Source organism: Hippocampus comes, unplaced genomic scaffold (genome assembly GCF_001891065.2).
Source record: "Hippocampus comes isolate QL1 unplaced genomic scaffold, H_comes_QL1_v1.1 scaffold420, whole genome shotgun sequence".
NCBI classification, from domain to species: Eukaryota; Metazoa; Chordata; class Actinopteri; order Syngnathiformes; family Syngnathidae; genus Hippocampus; species Hippocampus comes.
This window is the reverse complement of record NW_017806163.1, coordinates 667,584-689,851: the sequence shown is the minus strand read 5'-3', so window position 1 is coordinate 689,851 and position 22,268 is coordinate 667,584. Positions and strand designations below refer to the sequence as shown.

Sequence of the window (22,268 nt, the reverse complement as noted above, 5' to 3'; positions counted from 1 at the left end):
AATAATTTCAAACTTTCGCCATTCATGTGACCTATATCCCATTCAGTCTCTGTGTAATATATAATTTCTGTGATTTAATTAATACATTCAAAACACCTCTGTTGATACTGAAAATCAAGTTTTTGCATGTTTTGGTGTTACAAATGACATTAATTCACTGCACGCTGATGCTTGAATGTCTCAGAAAAGACTTGTTACCATCGGTTTGTTTCAGTGGCAAACAAATACAAGGATAACACAATATATATTTAATTGGCTTTTGTTGAAAACACAAAGCAGAACACATGATGAGATAAATAAACATATTTTAAAATGTGTGTAAACCACAAGCTCGTGATATTCGGTCATCACTGAAATGAATGGTGTGCGAACATTTGCAGTGTAATTCTGGATGATGCACACACAATAAATTATGTGCCCGAGGAAATCATCCAATTTCACTTAATTGGTACAAAAGTTATTATCTGGACCAAAAAATGTAAGGAAACATTCCTCTGTATGACAAGCCCTGTCCTTCACACCACCATCCAATATCATTTGGAGGTCTCACTTGTACATTTACACACAAATATTTATTCCTGCTGTAGAGTTAGCTGAACATTCGTGGCATTTGAATCAAAGTGCAAATAAGTGAAAATACAAAGTTCTATGAGACTAAAGTTGGGTGTGGTGACAGCAGGCTTCTTTCTACAAGGCAGTGGATGTGCACACTTCACCCAGCTGATACTGAATCTGACCGCTGTGCGCTCCCTCCTTGTTTTTGAAGTTGAGTTTGTGGAATTCGCCGGTGATGGCTGACAACGACTTGCCCTTGGTCTCCGGCAGGACCAGGGCGACGTACAGTGCAGAGATCAGACACACTGTCGCGAAAGGCACGAAACAATACTGCCGCATCGCACTCTGGAAAGAGAAAACACAAAAGGGAAGATTTAACAAAGTGTGTCTTTGAGCAGACGATAACTCCAAGTTGGCATGTGTTTTTTTTACGACTCAAACTCTAGCCAAGGAGCTGAAGTCTGTGCTAGTGTCAGACAGATAGTTGTTATACAGTATTTCGGCCGGTATTAATAATAATAATAATTATTATTATTAATAATTACTGTGAGAAATGGGCTTTCTGTGTGGTAAAAAAATCAATTCTGTCAGTTGTGGTGCATAATTAAGTAATTTTAAAATCCCATCTATCCATTTTCTATACTGCGTAGAATCATTAATGTCATTGGGTGATTAAAAATCAAATAATAAATAATTTAAGAAATAAAACAAATCAGAATAAATGGCTTCAACATTGCAAATAAAATAACAATGGGCAAGACAAAGTCAAAAATCGGAGAGACTAAAAGTACTGCAAAATTCAACATTTCAAAACAGGTTCAATAACCACCAATTCAAATAGTTTAAAGATAAAAGCGATAAAATAAAAACTTTTATTTTAAACCTGGGGAAAAAAAAAAAACACGCATCCTTCTGAAATGCACGGCACTATTACGGGTCTGGTAACACTTCCGTATTGTACAATACATGGTGACACGTGTGCACCCACCACTAAAAATGGAAAGATCATTCCCACAATGAAGAGGTTAAGCCACATCATCGAGCCGGCGATCATGTAGGCCGCCGGCCGAGCAGTTTGATTGAAGATCTCCGTGGGCAGTACTCCGGTCACACCAGCTATAAGTGCACATCACCGTGTGTTTACAAGATATGTACTGTAATTGTACATTAATACGTAACATGAAAAAACCCCAGTCATTTCCTGTTCATTCATGCACCTCACAGTCCTCCTAATAATTGTCCGGGGTTTGAAATATAGCACATCAAATACGAACGATATCCGAGTGGCCTACTGTGTGAGTCTTAGACCTTAACATTTCATGCTTGCACCACTATTATTGTGATTTCCACTGACCTGGTCCCATGCCGAAGCTGAGGATGTAGGTGAAGATACAGGCCATGCTCAGGTAAGGCATCCAGGGTATTAAGTGCTGTTCCAAAATCAAAGTGTGAACGGTCAACGTTAAGTCATGCAAAATAAACACTGAACGAGGAGAAAACATCCATGCTGCTTTAGACTGTTCTACACTTCTTCACATGATCTACAGTGGATTTTAAAAAAAGTCTACACACCCCCGTTCGAATACCAGGTTTTGTGATATGAAAATGAAATGAAATCAAGCAACTTTGTCGATTGTTAATTCGATTTATAAAACACACCACGTTACTTAGAGTGAGGCATGGTGGTGGTAGCATCATGCTCAGTTTTTTTTTTTAAATTCCTCAGCTGGAACAGGGGCCTGATTCAAAGTGGAGGGAATTATCAAAAGTTTCAAATACTAATCGGTATTAGCGCAACAACGTGAAGAAAAAAAAAGTCAGGAAAAGCCTGCTAGAACAACTGAACTTTATTTAGGGTTAATCAGAGCTACTATAAATTTAGCAGAGGATCATGAGTTTGAATGTGATTGGTTAGTTCTGAACGCAGCCACACCCTGAGTAATCAAAGGGTGTGCACACTTGTGCACCCACGTGATTTCAGTTGTTTGTTGTTCTTTTTTTTTCTTTTTCTTTCTTTTTCTTCGATTGAGTCGTACGAGTTATAGGTCACGTTAATGGTGGGAAAACTTTCAATTATTTATTTTAGTCTCATTCATTCATTCACTTTTTCTCTCTTTTTTTTTTTTAATTTGAAAACCTCTGGCATTTTGTGTAGAGGCGGCCTGGTAGTCCAGTGGTTAGCGCGTCGACCTCCCAGTGCAGAGGTCATGGGTTCGATCCCGGCTCCTGCCTTCCAGTGTGGAGTTTGCATGTTCTCCCCATGCCTGCGTGGGTTTTCTCCGGGTACTCCGGTTTCCTCCCACATTCCAAAAACACGCATGGCAGGCTGTTTGAACACTCTAGATTGTCCCGAGGTGTGAGTGCGGATGGTTGTTCGTCTCTGTGTGCCCTGCGATTGGCTGGCAACCGGTTCAGTGTCCCCCGCCTACTGCCCGAAGGCGGCTAGGATGGGCTCCAGCACCCCGCGCGACCCTCGTTAGGATAAAGCGGATCGGAAAATGGATAGATGGATGGATTTTGTGTCGACTTTTTTTTTTTTTTAAATATCCGCTTGACATGTACTGTGACACATATAAGCCTATAAGCCTTTTCAGTGGAAGTACCTCCAAAGACAAAGCAATGGTGAAGACAACAGCCCAGACAGTCATGAGGATGAAGCCTCCCATCAGCATGAACCGCCGACCTTTCCGCTCAATCAGCAGGTTCTGAAATCATGTCATATCAGGAGTACAATTCCCCCTCTCCTGCAGTTAAAATACACAACTGTTCTCAGCGTGACGCCGTGCAGTTCCACCCCACTTCTCACTACAAGCACAATAGTGAGGAGAATTCCATATCGTATAACTTTAGACACGCCCCTCTTCTGCGCCGACGTTATGTAAGCGACTTACACACATGATGCAGGCTGTGAATTCACACGTGCCCGTGCCAATTGTGACATACTGGATTTGTTCAGTCGATATTCCAGCCTCTTTAAACACATACGATGCATAAAAGTAGATCTGGAAGGCAGACAAGAACATTTAGAAGAGAATGACATCATCAGATGCAAATGTGTCCCTAATTAAAACAGCTATATACATCCGTATGCTATAAAAACACACACGCAAATTAATAGTGCGAGTCTGAAATTCAAACAAAGGGTTCCTGCCATTCAAAGTTGATTACATAATGGAGTTAATACTGCCGTCTCTAAATCCATCAAGCATGCAAGGAATTTAAACTCACCGGCCGTAACTTTAGCTACACCTGTACAATCTAATAAGATCCAACACTAGAGCAGTATCAGAATACTCAGTCTTGATTGACACTGCCAGCAGCGAGTTATTCATTTGCATCGTACTGTGAGCTGTTCTCATATTTTGATCTAATCATAAAGTTGAGGTAACCAAAATCTTAGAAACACTGCAAAGTTCTCCTCACACCTTTCAGGCCCAGGATCCCCCCAAGGAGCCCCTCATAATCACAATCCACTTAAACATAACATGCGTGCCTCTAAAAGTCGTAGGAATTCATTATTTTGTGAATGTTTCAACCTTAATATTCATAAAATGTTTCATAGAAATGAACAAAATATGTAACACACAAGTGTCAAAGTCAAGGCCCAGGGGCCAGATCCGGCCCGCCACGTCATTTTATGTGGCTCGCGGCAGCAAACTATGTGTGTCAACCTTCATGATCCTTGCTGAAATCTGTACCGAAGTGTCAAATTGTCATGGGTAAAAAATAACGTTGCGATTTTACATCGGAGCTCCAAGGAAAGCCGTAACTCCGAAGTGGCCCGTGACAAAAAATGAGTTTGACACCCCTGCTGTAACATGATAACATGATAAGCTGTCCACTGTAGTGACCGCTGTCCCGACAATCATATTTTCACCTTGTTTGTTGGAAACATTTGGCTGTTTTCACGAGTTTTCTCATGGTTTATGAAACCGATCAACATGAGATCGCTAATTCCGTCTCTTGATGGAGATTGCACAACTTGTGGCGGTCAAGAGTAGGTGAACAAATTTCCAAACTGCCATTCACATCTGTATGCATTTTTAATTTGGAAATGCAAAACCCGCCGGCGGATCTTCTCAAATATCCAATCAACTTGCTATATCACTTGTAAGGAACCCGTGGCCACAACATCCGATCCAGCGTGTTGGTGTCAGTGACACTGCTACGCCAGTCTTACAGTACATTCGCAAAGGTCGTACCGAGTCGTTGCCACACAGCTGCATGGCGCTGCTGATGACCATGACGGTGACGAGCTGCCAGCGCACCGAGCGGTCACGAAAAAGCTCCCAAGGCCGCCTGGGCCTCATGCCTTTAGTTTCGGCCTGTTCCTGCAGGATTTCAGCCAGTTCGCTGCTCTGCACCTCGCAACCACGCAGCCGCCGTAGAGCTGAGAAGAAGAAAGACCACCGAATTGCCCGTTTTGTCATGGGCAATGTGGAACAGATGTCAGTTTAAAGTGATTCTCTATAAAGGCGGCAAACTAAATCATTCATAACATTTGAATCTAATTATCTTCAATTCATTGAAACTAGTATATTACTAAACAAATAAAAACTGTTTTGAGGGCTTGCTTTTTTTAAAAAAAAATTGTTTTACCTTATACGTCACTTTTGCTAAAAAGAATACAATCAGAGCCGACAATGTTATTTTTGTGAGCGCACTCACCACTGATGCAGGCCTCTTTGTCCCCCCTGTCAATGAGTAAGTATCTGGGGCTTTCCGGGAACCAGGGCAGGGTAAGGAGCTGAATCAAGCCGGGAATGGCGTTACTTGCCAGAAGATACTGCCAGCACGACTCACTGCCCAAAATCTCTCTAGAAGTTGAAAATCCAGTGTTCGTATCTTTACAAGATTCATTATATGCTACTATTTTAACGATAAACATCAATTTTTCAGTGCGCTTAAGGCAGACGTGCTAAACACGAGTTCACGGCGCTGCCTTTATCATTATTATTGTGATGATTATTATTACTGTACAAATGTAAAAAATCTGATTACCTGAGTCCCACCACTTGTCCTAACACGACACCAAAAGATGTAAAAACTGCACAGGACAAGGACACAGCCCCCCTAAGATGCTTCGGTGCGCTTTCTCCAAAATACATAGGTTGCACATTCATGCTGATTCCTGCAAGACAGGCAAGAAGCCGTTGAGGTATCGCAGTTCTCGTCACTGGAAGTGAGTAGACACAAAAAAAACAAAAAACAAACCTGCATTTATTCCAATAGGACACGTGACAGGATAATCATTTCAACCGATGCGGCGGCTCGACTTGTCAAAGCCAAGAGGGCACCGCTTAAGAGGAAAATGTTGTTGAGCAGCAGACATTTTTTCCTTGCAAAAAGAAAGGTAATGCAGAATACATTTAATGACAAGGTACAGAGAGGTGCAACCACAATCAACATAAATATTGTTAACCGACTACGTCAATCCAAAAAACAAGGGAAAAAAAATAACCATCCCCAGTAATTTGATTCCTACAAATTCTTCATTTGCTTATCGACTCCTCTTGCATCACAAATGACTGAAGATGACACAAAGACGAAGACATGCGGAGTAGTTGTTGAGCTCCTTTTTTTGTAGCCAGTCTACTGGAAAGTGCAGTCTAACTCTGGGCATGGGTGGAGTTTTATTTATTTGAGTATTTTTGTATTTACAAGGTCACTTAAACATAACATTAAGATTAGTATTTACAAATGGACGTCTGCGCCATTGTGGGAGTGAACACAGCCGACTCCATTCCTGACCAATGGAAACATTAAATGAAAAAAAATGCCCTCGGTCTGCCGGAACCTAAACCTGCCCTGGCACGTTGGTGAGCACCACTGCATCACAGTTCTGAGTTTCTGTATTCCGTGATTGTTACCTCCCGAAGCGAATGGACATGGGCCCCGCGATGATAGCCCCCACAAGGCCGCCTAATGAGAAGATGGAGACGATGATGGTCCAAACCAGAGTCACCTGGTAGTTCTCCAGCTGGATGGCCCAGCGCTCCACGAAGGTCTCGTTGATGAAGGTCTGTATGAACTGCAAGAAGAAGACGCCACGGTCCATTACTCATTTTTGACTCTAAAGACAACACGGGGTGACCAAAGCTGAGACTCATTAACCATTTTCTCTGCTTTACATCCATAAACGAAGACATTTATTCATCAGGAGTGCAATTTAACCATCACCAATGAAATAAAACAGATTCACATTTGTGCATGCTGCAGTTATTGCTTAATTAAGAAAGTACGACTGATCAAAAAGTGTTCTGAGTATATTGTCCTAAACGGCCCCTGCATTTTATTATTTTATGTACCGGTATTTTTTTCTTTTAATTGCATTTCAAATCAGAAGTCACTGAATATAGTGACAGCCCAATATATAGAATATTGTTCAATTTATGTTAAAAAATGAATTTGGTTCAAAAAGAAAACGAATAGAGAACTGCCATTGTAATAGCTACAAAACCTTAAAAAGAAGAAGATGAAAATTTGCAAGATTGTCAGACTTGCTTTAGTGAACCACAAGAAACTTGCTTGACACTTGTAAGCTAATGACTGACTGGAGGAAACAAAAAAAAATATCGGACGGACCCATTTGAGTGACACAGTCACAGAGGTAATCATTGAACAATGTGTTTGTTGTGGTCCTTGTAGTTTTCTAGACATTGCATTGCATCATCGCAGGTACCCAAAATTAGCTCTCATTATGATGCAGTGCAAACCACAACTACTATACTACTACCGCTATGTACAAAGCACACTTAAAACACATACAGTTAATATTGCAAATAAATGAGCACACAGTTCTTGCTATAGTGTACTTAATGTGGCCAGTGAGTGTATAAAATAATGCACGAGTAGCTTTGTACGTTTTTTTTAAAGAGTTACTAAACTCACAGTAGTGGGTGCATTCATGATGGCCAAGTTGTATCCATATTGAAGAGTTCCTCCAATGGCTGCAGAAGCAATCATTAGCACCAGTGTCAAAGAGCTGCTCTGTAAAACACAATCAAACACATTTTGGGGATATTTTGTGGCTAAACTGATGCACACATTTGCACATTGGCTCAGATTAGTGGCATGAATGAAACAGATTGATCACATACTTTCGAATAATATATTTAGCTCGTCAAAAGGCTCTTGATTCTTGAGGAATCTTAACTCCCCTAAAAACAAAAGGAAGCACAGAAACTGCAATACTGTATTCTTATGATGACGTAACATTCAGGCTTTTAAGACTGGAAATTAGTTGATTTTCTTTTTAAAAAGTCTTCTAGAGCCACCGTTTAGTGTGCAATTCATGTAGCAATAAAACAGAAAATGATCGTATAAATTCTGAAATAGATGATTGATTCTTAATTATTTATCTACCTTTTGTTGCCCATCGTGCGACATCGTGGTCAAGTCAAAGTGGTCGCAAGTTCGTCGGTTCGATTCCGGCAGGTCCAACTCCGAGCATCAGGTACCTCGCGAGGCTTTTTCTTGTTTCGGCAGTGACGTCATCATCAGGGCGGTTGACTAGTGAGCTGATCTGTCCGTAACGATATAAAACTATCTATCTATCTATCTATCTATCTATCTGTCTATCTATCTATCTATCTATCTATCTATCTATCTATCTATCTATCTATCTATCTATCTCATGATCTCCTGTACACAAGTGTCTACTGAGAGTTGCAAAGTTCATTGAGTTCAGTATTTCAACAAAAAAAGTTACGTAACACCGTATCGATTCATAAACGATTCATTAAACTCACCCCTAAAAATAACTTTTCAATCGGCACGTTGTATTTGAGTTCCCAAATCTATTTTTGATCGGTTCTTATGGTATACTGTATACTGATTTCGTGAAATGGTCAACTTTGGGTTGATTATTAAAATTGTAAAAAAAAAAAAACCCAAAAAAACAAGGTTGTATTTATTTAAAATAATAAATAAAACGATTGTGTATAGTGAGTCATAATTTCACAGTTTCCTTTTCTTGATTGACATACGGACATTTTCCCACAATATTCAATTTACTGAGCAACATCATCCTGATGATGAGCATGCCCAGAATCACATCAAAATACATGAAAAAAATGAATTGTGTAGAATATTATAGTGTTCATATTATTAGACTATTGAAGAGGGTGGGATGGATGCTGGATGGATGCATGGCTTGCGGAGCCGACAATGAGAAGAAAGGAGCGTTAGCGCGGAGCGCCGATGCAGATTTGGTACTGGGAGTCGCGGCTTGGAGTTTGAAGCGGATTACGTGGGACAGGAGAAGTGAACTATAAACCTCTTTTCGTCAATGGACGCTCCAGCTTCGTGTTTGCTTTCAAACCTTAGCTTGTAGCAGACGTGTGCACATTTTCAGCATGACGTCTCTGATCCACTGGTGAAAGGACAATTTGATCCTCTCCTCTTTCATCTATAACTGCTTCGGACAACAAAGTGTATGCAGAAAAGTGGTGAAGATTGCACGACTGTCTTGTGTCCTATGTGTTGTGTTGTGTTATTTTTGTTATTTTGACTTCAAAATGGCGCCGCGAGAGTGGCTGCCTTTCCAGCAGCTCCTATATTTTGTTGTTCTACTTCTTCCTTTCATAACTTTGCTGCTGTGTATTGGGAATTTCTCCATTGCGAGACTAATAAAGGTTTTCTTATCTTATCTATTCAGAAGACGCTGACGAATATCCAGTAACACAGATAAAAATTTGTGGTGCATCTTTGATCTACCAAAAGAAATGACATTGCTATGATCTATTTAATGATAGAAATTATTTTTGCTCAAGCCACAAAATAAGCAGACTCACTCTTCTCAGCGAATTACTTTATTCAATTATTTAATAATTAACTACGAAATTTAGTGTTAATGCCCCAAGATGATGTTCTCCTATCGGATGTTGATGTTTTAATTTCATATTGCATCAGATTAATGTATAGAGTTTCATATGGAATTTAGCCTCATGTTGTTGTTTGCCTTGATACTGACATTTTACTATGTGACCTTTAGCCTCTAAACGACATTGGTGTGAATACTTGACTATCCGAGGAGTCCCCCAGTGACAGATGCCAGTGTTTAACCCTTTAATAAGATCACTCATTAGCAGGGAGACGTTAGAAGCAACCTCACCTTTGAGCCCTGCTTTATCCAGTAATTCAAAATGTCTATCGCTATAAATGTGTCTGTGAATGGCCTTTTGTCTATATATGCCTTGCGATTGGCTAGCGACCAGTCCAGGGTGTATGGGGGTCATTGCCCAAAGTCAGTTTGCTACAGGCTCCATCTCACTCACAATCCCGAATGAGAACAAGAGTTACAGAAAATACATGGATGGAAAATTCAATTCTTGCTGTGACAAAATTAAATACTTTGTACATTGCAGTGGACCTCAAACTTTTTTCAAACCAATGACCACCTCCAAAAATACTCATGTCTACAAGTACCACCAAAATCACCATCACCAAAATGAAAGTACAATAAGGATCGCTATCAGTCTTCGGAGCTTGCTGATGAGCTGATCATTTGAATTAGGTGTGCTGCAGTAGGCAGACATATATAAAAAAAAAAACAGGCAAGACATGCCTGCACTAGTGGGTCCCGTACGTCACACTATGGGAAACACTACAGTATGTAGAGGAGATCTTTTAAAGACGTGGCATTTTTCCAACCTTGAGGTACCTGAGGGTCAACTATCATATACAGAAAATGTACTTAAGTAGTGTTGTTCCTTTAACAAGAATAATTCCTGAATGTTTGATGGTGTAGTGGTACACCCACCGGAGTTGTGTGCGTTGTGCGGATGGGTTTGAATGGTCATTTGTCTCTCTATGTGCCCTGCAACTGACTGGCGACCAGTTCAGGGTGTCGTCTGCCTTCCTCCCGAAGTCAGCGGGAATAGGCTCCGACGACTCAGGATAAGCAGCGTTGAAAATGGATGGATGTTTGAATAAGATTGGATGAGAATTGTGCATGGTAAGAGGTGATAAAGAGTTGATATGACTCTTTCCAGAGCTTTAAAAATGAATACGTTTCTTGCTTTGATAGAAGAAAATAATCCATTATATTTGAACAAATTGTGACGTGTTCACAACATGATGACTCGGTGAAATTTAAATATTGTCGCCTCTAACCTAGCTGGCGTGGAAACACACAGACTAAGAGGGGAGAAGAGTGCCACGGAAACATGCATGTGGAGAACATTCAAACTCCACAACGAAAAACTGAGGACCTCTTGATTGTGAGGGAGACGTGATAACCACAAGGACACCGCCTCACCAAATTATATTAATTTGATGTTATGATTTTTCTTTCCCTAAAGGTATCAGCAGTTTGGATCTCAGCATGTTTCTTTTGTTCCACTAACAGTTTACACATTCATGGAAATATAAGTTAATAAATTAGAGGCAGGCTACAAATTTACGTGACTTCAAGTTAATCTAAATGTGGACTGTACACATTTGTATTTCACAGACAATCCCTTTGGATTACATCTGTAATAGTGGGGTCGTTGATAAAGCTGCAGTAACATAAAAATCCAGCAGATGTCACTGTTTTACCTCTTTTTCCTTTGCGCTTTTTACATTCTGAGTTATGATTTAATTTCAAACGCATTTGTACATCGATGAACGTCAAATCTCAAATCCTTAAAGTGTCATTATGGAGCAATTTCCAAAGTTAGCTGAAATAGACTTCAACCTACCCTTGACCCTAATGAACAGAATTATAAACAAAATAGGACAGGCTCACTGAAACCACTGAGATAATAGTAGGGAAGAAAGACAAATGACCACAAATGGCCGTGACTGAAAACGTTGTTAACCACCGAGTAAAAAGAACATTTCTCATTACCAAATCTCATTTGTTTGCTTTTGTAAAAAAAAAATAAATAAATAATAATAATAATAATCTTAATGAGATTTTCTGAGGCTATTAGGCTATTCGTAGAATGATTGACACATTTTTATTTATTATCGTTTTTGTTATTTCTCCTCTCAGAGTTATATTATGTGTGTAATCAACCTTTCTTTAAAAAAAATACATGGAAAAAATGACAAGCTAGTCACATATTCTGCACAGCTCTGTTGCTGCACATGCTTGCTGTCTGAAAACAAAACCATTATTTAAAAAGATAATAATAATAAAAAATGATGATGATGATGAAACGATGATGTTATTAATCTCATTATCATTGTTATCATTATTGAATTCCAGAGGTGGATTATTTAGTCCATTGTAATTTAACAATAAATTATGTATTAAATTAAATAGAATGTCAACTATCAATACGCAGGAGGGCGTGACTTGCACGCACAAATTCAGTCAATACAAAGTGACGTTCAAGCAGTGACCAATGAGGTGCCACTATCTTAATGTCCTCGCCTCTGATTGGCCTGCCTCTGAGGGGGCTTCCACTGGTTTCCTCAATTGAACGCACTTAGGTGGCAAGGTTCCTGCACTAGAAAAGTTAAAGACTGTCTTTCGTCGAAAAACTTTCTGGCGTGATATATTGACTGCAGCGTGTGTGTGTCATTGTGTGTGTGCACGTCACCAGCGAGTTTAAATGTTGATTTGTGGAATCCAAAGTGCGCCTTTTCAGCACACGTTTCGCTCAAACTGGCCGACAAATTATTTTAGTTGTCAATCACCATGACTCGGATACTATGGGATGCGATTTTGCTCATAAGTGGTGAGTGTGCAATTTTGCCATTTCGCTCGTTTATTTACTACTATTATTATTTTCTTTGAGTAAAAATGTTTTGAAACACAATAAATATTAACACGTGTCAATTTACGATGTACAGTTAAAAAAAATAACTGGATATTATTGAGAACATAACTTGGACATTTTTTTTTACTATATTGACCTGAATTGATTGATTATTTGAACAGCCACAAGAGACACTTTTGCCACAAACATTAAGAGCATTTAAAATGTGAGATCCAGTATATAAGAGCTCCATCACCAATTCTGCTTTTACTAACATAATGATCATTTGGAGAATATTAATTTAACAATGTTTTTCTATTGCGGTTGTCAAACTTCACCTTATTCATAAGTGTTATGATAATCTTACACCCTCATGTGGATAAATAAAATAACTGAATTTTTAGAAACAACCCCTACGCTCTCACTCTAACAGTTAAAAAAGAAAACCTAGTGCCAATCAAAAGTGAGTTTGATTATCTATGGAAAGACAATTTTAAATGCATCTTTCACTGGAGATGGTTAAATTGTACATATACAGACATTTAAGACAAGAAAAAGACAAGAAATATGGTCATTAAAAATCAATTTTCTAAATGTTCATCTGAGGTCAGATTGTTGTTTCCATGTGGTGGTTTAGCTGAGATGGCGTGTGAGGCGCTGGTGTATTTTTAGTGCTTCATCCTTTTAGTGGATGCTTGACCCCGTTTGTTGTATTGATGGGCTCCAGCTCTACCCTCCAAATAAAGTATCATATTACACTGAAGACCAGATCACATGATCAAAGAAGTCTACTCCCTGAGCCTCGGGTTATTTGACGGAAATAAATTGAAATGCGTCACCTGTTTTCCGATGTTTGTGTATGCTTGATTGTTCTGGTGGGGATACACACACACACACGTGTATTTTAGTAATACAGACTTGCAATATATGTGTGTGTGTGTGTGTGTGTGTGTTCTTTTCCCCAAAGGTTCACTGTTTACAATAGGAGCAGGGCAAAGCACCTCGACAACCCTCGGAGGCAACTTTGCCGTCAAATCTAAGGCTACTCTCAACACCTCGGGAAGTGGCCACGCAACCGCCTCCATGACTGCAAGTAAGTCTGGTCACAAGATGGAGAGCTCATTATCAATTTGGGGCCAAATGTTGTCAGGAGTTTGCTTACAATGTATATAAAAAGTCTACACTGCCCTGTACAAATGCCAGGTTTTTGTGATGTAAAAACCATGAGCCTAAGATCATTTCAATATCTGCTCGAAAGAAACATCGCGTCAGGAAAGGCTTGCTAGAACAGCTGAACTTTATTTGGTGTTAATCGGAGGTGCCTTAAATGGTGGCAGATGTGTGTGTAACCTAAGTTTTAATGTGACTGCTTTATTCTGATCGCAGCGACATGCACAATTATAAGAGGGGTTGTACACTTTCGCAACCACATTATCTCCGTTTTTTTTTTTTTAATTTCCCCTCTCGAGGAAGTTTACTGTCAATTGACTTATACAGTTTATAGTTCTCATTAATGGTGGGAAAAGTTTTGAAATGATTTATCTCGGTCTCGTTTTTTATTTCTTCTTTCAATATCACAAAAACTTGGCCTTTGAACGGGAGTGTATGGATTTTATATCTAAACAAATTATGTTTATGTTGTTTTTAAACAAAGAGATGGAAATGAAAACATGTTTTTAAAAATCCGATTCCTTGTAAGTGTTAGTTGCAGCCTAACACTTTTTTTTTTCAATGTGAGCAGTTCCACATGACATGATAAAGAAAATAAAACCCAGAATGTGCTAGGACAATTTGAACCGTCACACAGAATTTAAAAGCTGAATTTTAGTTTTTGCTCCGTTTTCTCACCCCGCTGCACGTGATTGGCTTTTTACTATTGACGTTTCTCTCGCAGACGCTATTGAACTACCACAACCTGTTTGACTTTGTGTGCGGCTTTTTGTGTTGCCACCACAAAAGGGTACCCGTGATAGCGATAGTGATTTTTATTTATTTATTTTTTTAAGCGTGCAAGAAGGTCGAAAGAAAAAGAAACGGTGTGAGTGAACTCATGAAACCCTCTGTTGAATAATAATTTAAAAAAAATAATGCCAATAAATGTGTGGATTGTTGTTAGAATTCACAAGGATTATTTTATTTATTTATTTATTTATTTTATTTTTCAAACAATCCTTTTTTTTTTTTTTTTTTAACCCCCATCTCAACAGGGTCAAATTTTTCATTTGGAAAAAAGCCGAGTCGGTCAGACACAGCCATCTCCATCCCGACCAAGCCAGCGTTGGCTGCATACACCGCAGCCGGCAGCTCTGGAGTGTCCGGTGGTGTCATTCCAACAGTCTCGACTATAGCGGTGACGACTACCACGAGGACCTCCAACATCCCTCCGGTGAAAAGTAAGTTTCATAATCGTCGTGAGTTTGCACTTAAATTCAGATGTCTGGTATACAGTAGCATATACAGTAGTGGATATAAAAAGTCTGCACACCCTTGTTTAAATTCCAGGTTTTTAATGATATAACCAAAAAAAAAAAATAAAAATGACGGCAAGACAAATGATTTCCAAACTTTCTTTCTGAATTCATGCAACAAATTGAAAATAAATCAAATCTCTGACAGAGGGCAACAACCAAGATAATGTAGCCCTCTTATGACTGCGGATGTGTTATGAAACATTTCAAGTGCCTCTGATTAACCGCAAATAAAATTGACATGCTCGAGTAGACTTTTCTCGACATCTTTTTGCATTCCGGCAGAAGGTTTTGTGCTCACACTGCTCATGATGAAGAGTATGTACATATACTAATTTGCGTGTTCTCCCCGTGCCTGTGTGGGTTTTCTCCGGGTATTCCGGTGTCCTCCCACATTCCAAAAACATCCATGGGAGGCTCATGGCACACTTTAAATTGTCACTAGGTGTGATTGCGAGTGCGAACGGTTGCTTGTCTATATGTGCCCTGCGATTGGCTGGCAACCTGTTCAGGGTGTACCCCGCCTACTGCCTGAAGACGGCTGGGGTTCAGCATGCCCGCGACTCTAGTAAGGATTAAAAAATGGATGGATGGAAGGACCTCAGCCATTCAGTCATTTCTAGACCTGTCACATCATTTTAAAATCTACAGCTGACTGGGAGCCAGTGTCAATTCTTAATGGTGGAAAAAGTTTTAGCATAATTTATCTTGGTCTCATTTTTTGTTTAATCACAAAATCCAGGCATTCGAACCCTGGTTCAAATGTTTAGACCCCCCCACCACTGTGGGCAGACAATGTGTCACATGCTGATAGTTAATTGATCCTCTTAGCCTTCTGGTGCAATGGCAATTATGGGGCATTAATATGAGCTGCTTTTTCGACACAAAAGCTGCTGCAAGATGATCCGGGTAGCACATCGCTTGCCCCAGAGGCTAGATGGATCCTGTCCCAGTGTTCCTCATCTTGCTTTGTGAAAACGGTGCGGAAGAAGAGAGGGGTGGGGAAACCGATGGCTCCCAGACAACAGAAGGCTTTCACGGAGCCCCGACAGCAGAAGACAATGCATGTAGGCTGCGCTCCAAACCACGTTTAGCGTCAGAATGGAATGGAAGTATGTTAGCAAAACCCAACCAGAGCCTTCATGCGACACTGCTGCATCTGTTTGGCTGCTCGCAGAACACTGACTTCAGTCTGAGTCAGTGATGTCGGAATTTGTCTGACTGTATGGCTAACTGGTAAAAAAAAAAAAAGTCAACCTTTCGCCCTTGCTGGGGCGTTAACGTAGTCCCATTGTTTGGGTGAAAAGCTCTCCTCGCCTCTCATACAGGTTTTTTTTGGTCAATTGTGACATATCGCCATACTAATTGTTCTTCCCAGGTAGTGTTGTGGATCCAAGCAAATCTCCACACAACTGGGGACAAAAGGCTTCGGTCCCACAGTTGGGTGGCGTGGGTGTCAGCTTTAGGATTTGGAACAGGGAGTACAATTCTTCATGCCGCAGGCTCCTCGGGCTTATTTGGCTATTTTTACATCCGTGATAGTCACCTGGGTCACTGACTGTTGTCTGTCAAAGCAAAATTGGAGACACTGATTTAATTTGCATCTCACTCGTATCACAGACATCGTGCGCGTGTGTGTGTGTGTGTGTGTGTGTGTGTGTGTGTGTGTGTGTGTGTGTGTGTGCGTGTGCGTGTGTTGTTTAATCACCTCTCAGAGTTTGTGGCGGCGGCTGTTCGCTCTCATTTCGATGACTGTCCAGACTCTCACCGTCACTTCTGTTTTCACGGAACATGTCGCTTCCTGATATTGGAGGAGACACCTGCATGCATGTAAGTAGATTCGAATAAAATGTTGTTTGATACACACAGACAAAAGAAAAAAAAATCACTTTTCAGTGCTCCAGAAAATACCGTTCATCCTTCTCTTAATTCAATTTCAAGGGAACAACAACATTATGAAAAAAGTTCTACACCAAAATGATTTGGTGTAGAACTGGGGTTGAATAAATGAACGCTTGCATAAACGTTCATCAATCAGTAGTTCTGTTGAATAATGACGGACATGTAGACTGATGCAATGATTGCCTGAACAGTGAATGGGAGAAAAAAAAAAGGACCAATGATTTTTACCAATATTTACTCTTCGGGGAAGGTAGGACTTCAACAGAAGATAAGACCAGCGATTTGCTAGTGAAACCTGATCAGACGGTATCATGACAAATTTCAGAATTCCAGCTTTTATTCATAGTATTTCCATCCAGATGTGGTAAACCACCCACTTTTCAAGGGAGCGAAAGTATTTAAGAACAGACATTTTTAAAAATGAACTTAAAGTGAGTAACATTTCATATTTGTCGGCATAACCCTAACTTCCAGTAACCAACTTTGGGGCTCATCTCTGTACAGTGCTACCTCGACTTACGAACGTCTCTTCATCCGAAATTTTCAAGTTACGAAACATCTCAACAGGAAAATATTGCATTTTGTTACGAAAGACATTTCAAGATACGAAAGGTAAAAATAAAGTGTGGTCTGCTGCTCGCAGCTCCGATTTTCCTGAACGCAACATACTTATAGCTGCTCTGCCATTGGCTATTACCGAGCCTGATCCTGGCATCCCATTGGCTAAGAGGGACTTCTAGCGTATGTGTCTAATCGCGTCGATAGATAAGTAGATAGACTTCCACGAGAGAACATGAACTAAAGAGGGGGGAAAAAAACGACGAGGATGCAGTTAAAAGTTAAATGACCATTTTTATTCTTTTGATTCTTTGTTTTTTACATGATGCACAACTCTCAGTTATTGCGCAATAATCTAATTCTAACATGTATTTGTTACATATTTTGATGCATTTTTATGCTTTAGACAACATTTATGTTAGAATTTTGGGGGGGGCTTGGAACGGATTAGGGCATTTACATGAAAAACGCGTCTCTACTTACAACATTTTCTTGTTAAGAAATTTCTTCCGGAACATATTCATTTCATAAGTAGAGGTACCACTGTACTTCTTTGCAAAATACAATCTGGCCTTGCGATTGTTTTTGCTCATGAATGGTTTGCATCTTGCGGTATGGCAAATATTTCTTCTCTTGAACTCTTCTTTGAACAATGGATGGCGATACCTTCACCAGTGGCTTGTAGAGGTTCACAGCTCTCACAGTGTTTCTATCATCAACTGCTGTTGATACTTTTGGCCGACCTGATTGATGTCTATTGCTCAGTACACCAGTAGTTTTTTTTTTTTTGTCTTGATGTTTGCTTTAAAGTAAATGCCCTTTTCACAGGTGAAACACAAAGCCCAAAAGAAGCATTATCGAATGTTACATCAGTCAATCTCAAAGGCCACACCTGAGCAACTAGAAACCCCCATTGGGCACGTGTTCCAACACTTTTACTCCCTTGAAAAGTGGCTTCAAACAAAAGGTGTCCGTCTCTGTTGTTATTTAACACGTCCATGTAAACGCCATGAAATAAAAACGAATTCAGAACTTTTGCCACATGTTCATCTTTTGATCTGAAACCCAAAATGTCTTCAGTATACAAAAAAAAAAAAAAAATGGTACCTCACCATTTGAATACTTTTTGAAGGTGACTCTTGCCACAAATATCTCAACCAAGTATTGTTGTGTGCTACAAAAAGTGAGCAGAAAACATTTTGGAGTTGCACAAGTTTGCAAATCACAGACATAGGGTTTTATTGACATGAGATAAAAAGAAATCTTTCCAATTTGTTCTTCTCTTGATGTCGCAGATGCCATCCCGGCTTTGTCGGGATGAGGTGCGAGCATGCAGACCTGCTGGCCGTCGTGGCCACCAACCACCGTCCGCAGACCGTTGCCACTGTGCTGGTGTTGTGTGTGATTGGCTGCGTCCTGATCATTGTGGTGTGCACGCTGTTAAAGTAAGCAGTGTGCAAGCTGTTGTCATCTATTTAAAAAAAAAAAAAAAAAAAAACATAATAGGTGTTCTGACCGTTCTCTCTTCCTGCTACAGTTGTTGGTGGAGACAGGAATGCCGTAAGAGGAGACACCCCCATCACTTCATCCCAGAAAAGCCTGTTTACTCACAGAAGCACCGAGCACCATTCTATCCTCCTGAAAGCGGTACAGTACCTCCTTTCTCTTCTTAGTCAACATCTTTTATATTCGCAGGAACATTGACCACTTCATGGCTGCGTTTCCCTCGTTAATCCAACTCACTGAGCACTGAGCGTGAAGAGTCTTGTAATTGTTGCATTACCGTATTGGCCCGAATATAAGGCGGTGTTTTTTGCATTGAAATAAGACTGAAAAAGTGGGGGTCGTCTTATATTCGGAGTCTAGACAGTATACCCATTCATAATGCTAGATGGTGCCAGATATCATTGAAGCGAATGCTGAACTTGACTCCCCAGGCCAAAGTGAACCCCTGCCACTAAGAATAAAAATAAAAATAGCGGTAGCACGAAGAAGAAAAATAAAAAAATAGCGGTAAGAAGGAAAAGAGAAGAAAATAATTGAAGAGATAACAGAAAATGGAGAAACGTAGCGACAATCTGGAGAAAAGTGGGTCACAGATAGGCCAGGTTAACCGGCAGCTGAGGAGAAGTTATGATGTCATTTACATTTCAAAAACCAGAAGCCATTCATTTACGAATGTGATTGCCTTTTAGATTTGAATGAGGCAAAATAACATGCTTTTTCTCTCAAACATATTGTTACAATCATTTGTTTCAGATGTACTGTAATTATTTTCTGTATAAAAATTAATTTGGTGTTCAAAAAGTCTTTTTTCAAACTTGAGTCTTGAAAAAGAGGGATGCGTCTTATAAGCAGGGCCGTCTTATATTCGGGCCAATTCGGTAATTGAGCTAGAAAAGGGAATAAGCATACAGCACGAGACTGAAATGTTTTTTTTTTTCTGCATTTAATCATAGCCGACCGTTTATGTTGTCGGGTAGGAGTTCGCAGAGTTATTTTTCTCGCTAGGAAATGTTTCAGGTGGTCAAAGACAAAAACACGGTCCTCTGTTTGAATTGGAATAAGAGAAGCTAGCAGTTGTGGCCCGTGCATGAGTTAATATTAAAGCTAAGGTGCTACTGGCGAGCTAACTGAATGGATGCCTTCAAAGTTATTCACAAAAGTCAATTTTGTGTTTAATGTGTCGTGCATTGCAGTACATATAAAAGTCCCCAAAATAAGTCTAAGGTTTTAATTTTTAGTACTCACTATTGGGGGCTGGTTTATCCAATCCATTCATTTTGCTGTGGCTCAACATTTAAATAAGCTTGATCCGATTTGATGTCCGATGTGTGAAATGGGACGTGTTTGTTTGCCTTCCAGTGGTGTGAGAAGACAACAATGCGGATCCTCATCGCAGTGCTTCCTTCAACTGTCAGGTTTTAAGATTGCCTCCAAAGAGCGAAGAAGCCGTCCTGAGGCAAAGACTCAAATGAGATAAGGTAGGACGTTCCTTCACGTGGCTTTTCCATTGACTTTCTGCAATGCGTCAATCAGCTTCGATCCTGCCGTGGAAATAAACACTCTTGGGAGTTATGAGGGACAAGAGAGGCTGCCAAACTCTGGATACCGTTTCTTCACTCTGAAGTCATCGAACGAGGACATGAATCATCTCCCGGGTGGATTCTGGGGGGGAAAAAAACCCAGATGCATTCGAGGCTACAGGACCATCCAAATTCATTGACTTAAACCTCCCAATTCCTATTTATGTCTTTTTATTACCTTGATGCACTTTTCAGAACTCCAAGCACAGATGATGCTGACGCTTTAAACTACGTTTTTTAGTGTCGTTTATTTTTTTTTTAAAGGAGAGAACACATTTCACTTGACAGAATGGCGAATTGATGGACAGAATGGATGAAGACCCCTCGGATGGCTGTCAGGCATAGAACGCATTTCTTCTGATGGGAGTTGTGTCGGTTTTAGTTGTGATTCCGGAGCTGAACTGGAATGTGTCCTTTCCTCACAAGTTTCACATTGAAAAGCTAGAGGAGAAAAAAAAAAATCCAAAACATACCACTTAGAAACACACACATGGTGGTTGTCATTCCATGGTACCTTTAATTCAATGGCACTTTTTCTGCAATCTTGCGGATACTTCCTAAAATTGGCACTTTATTGTATTGGTGCACTTATTTAATCGAAATCTTGAGTGGTGTGTTTTGGCCTCGTCTCCAATTTGAATTTGAATACATTTTAAAGAGAGCAAAAAAAAAAAAAATAATCTAACCTCCAATATCGGCGAAAGGATTACAAAATAATGAATGTTAAACTGACAATGATAATGATTAAAAAAACACTTCAGGTGTGGCAGCTTCTATCTTGAAATGAAAGTTTTGGTCGAGAGAGTAATGGGATGATCCAAATATTTGTTTACAGCGTCGGATGTTTGCACCGTGTGTTTTTGGTATGCCTCCTATTGTGTGCAGCATTGATGTGTGAAAACATGCTTATGTGCGCACACACATAATGTTGTAGATTGATATGCGTTTCCAATATAGGAGAGGGTCCAACTGATACTTAAAAGTTGCTTTTTCACATCTGTGGTGTCTCACTTTCATTTCCTGCATTTATTTTCAAAACGAAGAATTAAATTAGCAAATGTCTGACTGGGTTTTTATTTATTTGTTTTTTTTTAACATTATTTCTTTTGAAAATGCAACTAACTTGTCAGCCATTAACTTTCTTAAGGTTTTTTTTTTTGTCTATTTGGGTTTTTTTTTTTTGTCTATTTGGGGCGTCCCGACCGCCTGTTTTGTATGGAGTAAAAAAAAAAATGCTACGCCTCGAGTTGTGCCATTGTGTATGCAGTTCAGCTTCTCACAGCTGACGTCCTTTAGATTGCAAACAAGTTTAAACTGAATCAACTGCTGATTGCTACCAAGTTGTCCTCCCCTTGCTGCCTCATTTGCATCAAGATACAAATCGATTGTCCGTGTTGGGTACTCACATGATCGAAAACCTCCTACTTGTGTTAGTACCATATTGGTTCGTGAACAAAACACATGCACGTATTATCAATGTGCAGATGCACTGACATGTTCCCCTTCATAGCAAAGTCTGTCCCTTCTTTCGGCACTCATGCGCTTTCCCCCTCTTTTGACAATCCCATTATTACACAATTGGATCTCTACGGAGCCTTTTAGAGCCGTCTGGCTGAGCTTCTAAAGCAGCTTTCAAGTAAGAAGCTCTTCCCCAGTGAGCTACAATATCCTTTAACATACAAATGTCAAGAGGTGAAATTACAGGTGAAAAAAAAAATCTCATTTCAACGCTCGGCAATCGAGGGTTGTTGGAGTGAACCCTTAACGCAACTCCCTTAACCTCCTTAAATCGAACCTTGGCCTTGTGTGAATCCCGATGACCCATATGAGTGCTTAGAATCGCGCAGCCATTTGGGTCTTTCCCAATGCGATTCCTCTTTGGGTCCTGTTTGAGCCTCCCAGTCGGAGAACTCGCACTATCTGCCATGGACCAGATGGCTGCAAATAAAAGTATTTTTCAAAGCTATTTGGGTGAAGAAACGTAATCGCTCTCACTGCTAAAGCGG

At 40.0% G+C, this 22,268-nt stretch overlaps 2 protein-coding genes across 2 annotated transcripts; one reads left to right on the top strand and one right to left on the bottom strand.

Moving 5' to 3' along the window:
- Positions 1 to 233: 233 nt before the first annotated feature.
- LOC109531482 (solute carrier family 2, facilitated glucose transporter member 11-like) lies at positions 234 to 8,047 on the bottom strand. The gene is given in 13 exon segments (XM_019895791.1): positions 234 to 900; positions 1,544 to 1,671; positions 1,910 to 1,985; positions 3,159 to 3,260; positions 3,447 to 3,557; positions 4,758 to 4,945; positions 5,224 to 5,372; positions 5,557 to 5,686; positions 5,770 to 5,784; positions 5,787 to 5,893; positions 6,426 to 6,586; positions 7,447 to 7,545; positions 7,921 to 8,047. Coding segments are annotated over 13 exon segments (1,503 nt in total). The 5' UTR covers positions 7,945 to 8,047; the 3' UTR covers positions 234 to 687.
- A 3,886-nt stretch (positions 8,048 to 11,933) lies between these two features.
- Positions 11,934 to 21,324, top strand: tgfa (transforming growth factor, alpha). Its single transcript, XM_019895712.1, has 7 exons — positions 11,934 to 12,227; positions 13,216 to 13,341; positions 14,456 to 14,641; positions 16,432 to 16,546; positions 18,472 to 18,621; positions 18,714 to 18,823; positions 20,042 to 21,324. The coding sequence occupies exons 1-7, from the start codon at positions 12,188 to 12,190 to the stop codon at positions 20,047 to 20,049; spliced, it is 735 nt and encodes a 244-aa protein (XP_019751271.1). The 5' UTR covers positions 11,934 to 12,187; the 3' UTR covers positions 20,050 to 21,324.
- Positions 21,325 to 22,268: the final 944 nt, after the last annotated feature.

What these genes read in the sequence shown, in the direction of transcription:
- tgfa (XM_019895712.1), top strand. Translation starts at nt 12,188, where the DNA reads ATGACTCGGATACTATGGGATGCGATTTTGCTCATAAGTG. An exon ending in CAACATCCCTCCGGTGAAAA is followed by an intron (nt 14,642 to 16,431) that starts GTAAGTTTCATA and finishes ATCACCTCTCAG; the next exon opens with AGTTTGTGGCGGCGGCTGTT. An exon ending in GAGGAGACACCTGCATGCAT is followed by an intron (nt 16,547 to 18,471) that starts GTAAGTAGATTC and finishes TTGATGTCGCAG; the next exon opens with ATGCCATCCCGGCTTTGTCG.